Genomic DNA, 6000 nt, shown 5'->3' with positions numbered 1-6000 from the left:
GAATGTTAGCTTCGTATCATGCCTAGCCGCAAGTTTCGCTGACAAATTTCCGCAAACTGATTTCGGCCCCGATGCAAGCCGCACGCGTTACGGCGTAGATGAATGACATTGCAGGATACACATGAAAGGACCAATTATTCATTAAGTACTGCAGGGCGTGCCTTTCAACTCTTGTAAATATATCTAGGTGGAGGTTAGGAACGCTGCACCTGAATATGTTGACCAAAGCTGTCCTTTGACAGACAAAAAATACAGACGGAACTGAATTAATTCAGTAAAATGGAATAAAAACGGCCACTGATTACTTGCCGAAGAACACCCTCATGTTTGCAAAACTTCAGCGTTATCACAGCGCCGTTGACTCAAGTGTCTTTGTTGGATCCGCTTTTGCCAGCGCCCTTAAAGTAGCTGCAGTGGCTGTGAGCGTCGCTCAGTTTCGAAAAATCGGGAAGGCTATTTACATTTTTTGATGTTTTCAAATCTTCACCGATATCACTGCGCCATTGGCTTGAGTGTCGTCGTTGGAGTCGCCTTCGCAAGCGCCATTGACGTAGTAGTGGCGGCTGTCGCTATGGCTTAGTTTCGAGAAATCAGGAAGCCCATTTACGTGTTTTTCTTTGACGGGAGGGTCGGCGGGTTTCTTCCTTTTTCCTTCAGCCAAGGCTTGAACGAGCTTAAGTTCTTGGGCTGTAGCCTTGCCCTGCATGACTTTCAGTATGGTTTCTTTCGGCATCATCTTGTGGAAGACCAAATTGTCCAGCACTGCTACCGGGCACTCGATCAGCAAGTACACAATGGAAGCAAACGCGTAGGCCGTGATGACATTGGAGACGTACCGCTGAGCCTGTAAGAAAGAGTAGGCGCAAAATGTTATACTTCTTGTCTGCCCCATAATTTTTACGTGGCAATTATGCGGGGTATAAATCTGCCTTAAATTACTGCGTAATTAACCGAAGGATTAGAGCAAGACGTCACAACGCGAGAAACGTTTTTATCCTTTGCTCTCGCCTTGTCCGTGTTTGCTGCATGTTCTATGAGGAAGTATATGCAGAGGGTATGTTTAAATACTCTCTAACTTCTTACATTCAACCGGCAACCGCTTTGCTAGCTTGCTGTTATTTAAAAGCTATCTGTTATCGAAATAGTTGCCATGTCGAGGATTAATTCTGCTATCGCTCACAAGCTCACAAGTAACAAATAAAATGACTCATTTCGTTAACGTACGCCTGCTTAAAGCACGCCGGTCACAGGTGCCCAGGACGGTGAATATTTCTACAAGTGACATGCCATAATTTGGTTTTATACAGGCCCGCATATCCCTTTATGCAGTATAAGCATTTACGACATCATGTCATTTGCTAGAGTTAGGGTGCCATGAACATTAGTGCGAACCTGTATAGGAATTCTAGGCCAAAAAGCAATATATTAGTTAGGTAATGCCGTAGCAAACGCGCATCCGCTATAATTTGGCATTCGCTAGAACATAAAAATTACTTCCTTTTTTCTGAACGTGAAAGAACTAACATCAGCACGTCAATGCAGTTGGGCTCCTCTCAACGTATGCGCAAGGTTGACTAGGTTGACACTCCTAATTGAGCTCATCATTCCCCGTGCTGACAAGTAAATATTAAATTGAGCTTTTATTCTCGTCAGGTAAGCCTCACAAAACGCGATGGTCGCTAATTGCTGTAGGTAAGATCTTTCAACTGCTCTTAAGCCAGACGAATGTGGGACATAGAAAATGACTCCATCTCCGTTTCGATGTGAACTACTTGCTTGCCTCATATATTTGTTATCTTAATCGCTGCCTGAATATCCTGACCCATTCAGTCAGCTAAGCTCCGAGACGAAGTGTGGGCTGCTACCAGGCTTATTAGAATAAGAAACTCAACAATCGGGACTCGTGTAAGGGTGTAAAAGGTGATGTCACAATTAACATCACAGCCACCATAGCAACGCATAGGAAACGCGAACAGCGCCATCAAAGCCGCTAGTCCCGTGATGGAGTTTGTCTAAGAAGCGTGCTATTAAGTTTTAGGTGCTGACTAGATGCTCAGGAAATGGGCTTCTGAAAGGTAAAAGAAGTCTTAATACGTAATAAGGTTTGCACTTCTTGCTAACCTCTTTTTTATTTTTTTTTTGTGCTTACTACCTAGATGCACCGTCTCCTCGACGCAAACCTGAAAAACAAAACAGCGTTCATACGTGTAGAAAAGGGTGTTGCGGAGCCAGCTCTCGGCTCAGTGCAGAGTTGCAAGCCATGAGGAGGAGGTGAACGAGGTAGACGGAGAACGACAGCCTTCCGAGTGGGTAAAAGATCGGCCAGGCAAGGATCTTGGTGACGAAGCCGCCGCATTTCGTAGCGCAGGCGTACATGACCCAAGCGACACCCAGGCCCCAGGAGGCTCGGTGCAGACCGGCGTAAATGGCCGACTCGAGCGGCTCCGGGTGACGTCCCACAGTCCAAGTTCGGACTCCCAACAGCGCCCCGAGAGACGCGGTGGCAGCCAACACCCACGCTGCACTCTGAGCCAGCCACGACAACCGCTGGCGCCGCGCGGCGATGCAGCCGAAGATGAGCCCCACGAAGAGGGGTGGAGCATGGGTGTAGACCTGGAGGTACACCTCCAACTGCGTGTCGATTAATTTCCTGCGTATCGCGAGGCGGTGAGGAAATGAGTTTCCAGGGGTTGCTCGTCAGGGGTATAGGTCTCACCCAACGCCATCACCATCACTCTAAACACAGTGTTGTCACTTTTATTAAACTGTTTGAGACTGTCGATCGCACGCTGTCGTGCATATAGCTGAGCGTGCACGTTCAGTAGATGATTAAAGGGCTACTTCAGCTTTTTTGTTTGTTTGTTTTTTTTTTCAACGGCCTGGGATTTTAATAAAGCTCTCGCAGTAGGTTCCACTCAATTTCAAGGTCGCGTTTATCGAACTTGGCAGTGGTTGGATGTTTTATTGAAATTCAGATTAATTTTAAAAGTTTCCTTTCGTAGCCTCAGTCAAGGATTTCTACGGTGACCTTGGGTACGCACGACGTCACTGGATGCATGGCTGTCTATATTCACTCTGCACTCGCTGCAGGACAAATTTTTAGCTTGCTTTTAATCATTTCAGATATATAGCAGCCCCAGTTGTCACATACAGCCGCCAGTTCACCAATCCAGGCTCACCTCATAAGTTTTGCTATCATATGCATGACCGTACAAGTTGCTATGCCGTGACATCATAGGTTCGTTGAAACCTACTTTCGATTTCAGTTTCCTGGTTTTGCTCTTTTAAGGTATTCCTTCCGGGTATTTTGAAACACTTTTATTTTTAAACAGGGGGGGGGGGGGGGGGGGGCAGGTGGAGCCGAGGGCGGAGACTCTAAAGAGTATGATGTGATTACGAACTCAATATGTTGAAAAATCTCATAAGATGTCCTTCAAGCTGCAGCACATCCAAAGAGGTGGGTTAGGTACATTTATTGTGCACCAGCGGGCTGGAACGGGTGCTTTAGACTTGGCACTGGCGGAAGACGTAGGGTTACCAAAAGGGCTCTCCTTTCCTAAGCGGACAATTTCTGCGTATATTCCTAAGTATAGCTCGGCGCCCTTCGTATTATAGTAAGTCAGGAGTCAGATCAGGGTCATATGCAGGAATAGCTAAATGAAAAAAAAAAAAAAAGTAGGTGACCTAACAAAAATTACGAAATATTTAGCATGATTCGGCTAAACGTGGATTTCTTGCGCAGGCACTTCGTTTTCTACTTCAGTTTCGGTTTTCAGATCAATTTGTACGAATGGAGGTCGATCAATGCGATGATATGCAAAGGCACAACGCAAGAGACTGGCAATTTACTTCACGGGATATTCGGGTACAGCAATGGCGTAGCTCAAAGGGAAACCTCTCTGCAAACTACGTCATTGACATAACTGAATATCCCGCAAATCACCATGTAATTCGGTTTCTAGCTGTAAATAATGATGACGGAGTTCCATGTGATATGATAATATATTTATAATTGCATAGCATCTAGAAAAAAATAGAATGGTTGTTCGCCATGCTGCTCTTCGTGTTAGAGCTCTCCAAGAGTATTTTGGGGATTCCGTTCAACAGATAATTGATGCATTAAAAACTCAGTGATGTGTGTCATGTGTACCTGAGCTCGTCAATATATCGGAGAAAAATATTAGATTGAGTATTTTATCATGAGATTCGCTGCGTTTAAACCGGCTTACATTTTACAATTCGGCCAGTCTGTAGTTGCTGTGAAATAAATTCAAAAAAAGGGAGATGGCGTAGTGGTCTAACACAGTGACCATCGAAGCGGATCTCTTCTCGCGGCCGCTATTTCGAAACCGGTCGCAAAAAGGTTTCATTTTAGTTTCTCACGTATCAGGCGAAGTGCGCTTTGTACTAGCAAAATATTGCCAATATTCTCGGTTAAATGCTTTAGTATTTTCGCACCAGAAAAAAAAAACCATTCCTTAGCTTGTAAGTTGCTTCTGTATGGGTCCCTTACTGTGGAACCTAGCGCGTACCGTGGGATCTCACTCATGCCTTTGTAACTCTGATCGTGGCTTCTAGCGCGACAAATATCTTAAGTTCAGCGCTTGGAAGAAGATATCTAAATGATCCCATTGTCGTGTTAGCGTTGCTCCCAGCCATTCTACCCTCGGAGACGTTTGCATATACTATCCGTGTAAGCAATGAAAAAGTGTCCCTGCATTGCACCTCTCTTATTGAGGAGGAAAAAGAAAAACGAACCTTCGCATGCTCACTGCTTAAACAAAGAAAGGAGCCGAACACTCAACACGATGACGCGCTATCAACCAGGGATGGGCGCTCTACACACATTGAAACCGGCGCGCCGTGGTAGCTCTTAGCTTTTCAGCAACAGCGAGAAAAGAACTTCAAAGCTTCTACTCTTCGCCCCGTGATGCAAAGAAAACTCAGGGTTAATGACCAGGGACTTAGGACACCTGAAAGGATATTGCATCATAAAGAAATATATGTGCGCGGCTTTTACAGTTGCGCATGGTGCAGCTGTGTCGTTGAGGGCAAGAAAGTCTCACAAAAAAAAAGGCAGTCAGTAACAATACGTGTGAGACCAGAAAAAAGGCAGCCACGACTCATACTATTCTCGGCATGCGCCAGATAGCTTACCTGATGTCTGTTGTGATGACGAGGTTGAATGGCAATGCATTCTTAACGTAAACTCGGATTCCTGTTGCCAGACAAGTGGCGCCTGCGATGATGCTCATCAACCAAAGCGAAGCGTTTGGCCACCTGCATCGGTCAACATGCAGGAAGAGTGCGTATTAGATTTACTGCAGTTGGTCACATCTTTCTCCGATCTGAAATAAATTTATTCGTCCTTTTCAACGCCATTTGAGCTGTGTGGATCCGGAAATATCAGAAATATAAATGTGTATATCACTTGAATGTAGAGACCTATAGAACAAGGGTTTAAATTTGGTTGAATTAATTCAGGCTGAAGCTAAACGACAATGAACACCACATAAAACGGCAATAAGCAGAATTATCAGCACGGTGTTATATATAGGTATCTAGGAAATCTTTTGCCCCTGACGAAAGCTTCATTTCCTTGAACAAATAATCGTGGCATAAGCATCAGTAACAGCAAAAACGAACAATTTAGTGAGGACAAAATAAAAATAGAAAGCAAGGCACGAAATTAACTCAGACAGAACACATTAGGTGACAAGTCTGCAACTCCTACCTGGGCGTTATTACAGCAAGGATCACTGTCGTAACGATTGCCAACTGGAAATCCACTGCGATGTACCAGTAGTGCGGCAGGCACTGCGTCAAAATGGCAAAAACTTTATACGGTACACAAAGTACCTGACGGCCAAGTGAGAAGAATGAATGGATTTCATTTTTTTTTTTTCAGTGTGCTGAATGCTCTAAGGTCTGCACGTCTCAACAACTATTCCACACTTTTCATTCACTGTTGAGACGAAGAACTGACAGCGGTAGCTGTAC

General features: G+C 44.8%; 1 protein-coding gene across 1 annotated transcript in view; it reads right to left on the bottom strand.

Moving 5' to 3' along the window:
* Window positions 1–362: 362 nt before the first annotated feature.
* The window catches only part of LOC146202461 (nose resistant to fluoxetine protein 6-like), a 35712-nt gene continuing 30074 nt past the window's right edge, over window positions 363–6000 (bottom strand). Inside the window, exons 10-13 of the mRNA XM_084601394.1 lie at window positions 5735–5817; window positions 5158–5280; window positions 2206–2650; window positions 363–844 (exon numbers count right to left, since the gene is read on the bottom strand). Coding sequence (XP_084457520.1) covers window positions 476–844; window positions 2206–2650; window positions 5158–5280; window positions 5735–5817 — 1020 coding nt within the window. The 3' untranslated portion in view covers window positions 363–475. The remainder of the gene's footprint in view (window positions 845–2205; window positions 2651–5157; window positions 5281–5734; window positions 5818–6000) is intronic.

Source organism: Amblyomma maculatum, chromosome 1, assembly GCF_055883805.1.
Source record: "Amblyomma maculatum isolate TAMU_Amacu chromosome 1, ASM5588380v1, whole genome shotgun sequence".
Lineage (NCBI taxonomy): Eukaryota > Metazoa > Arthropoda > Arachnida > Ixodida > Ixodidae > Amblyomma > Amblyomma maculatum.
Note: the sequence above shows the minus strand (reverse complement) of the source record. Positions and strands in the feature narration are given on the sequence as shown.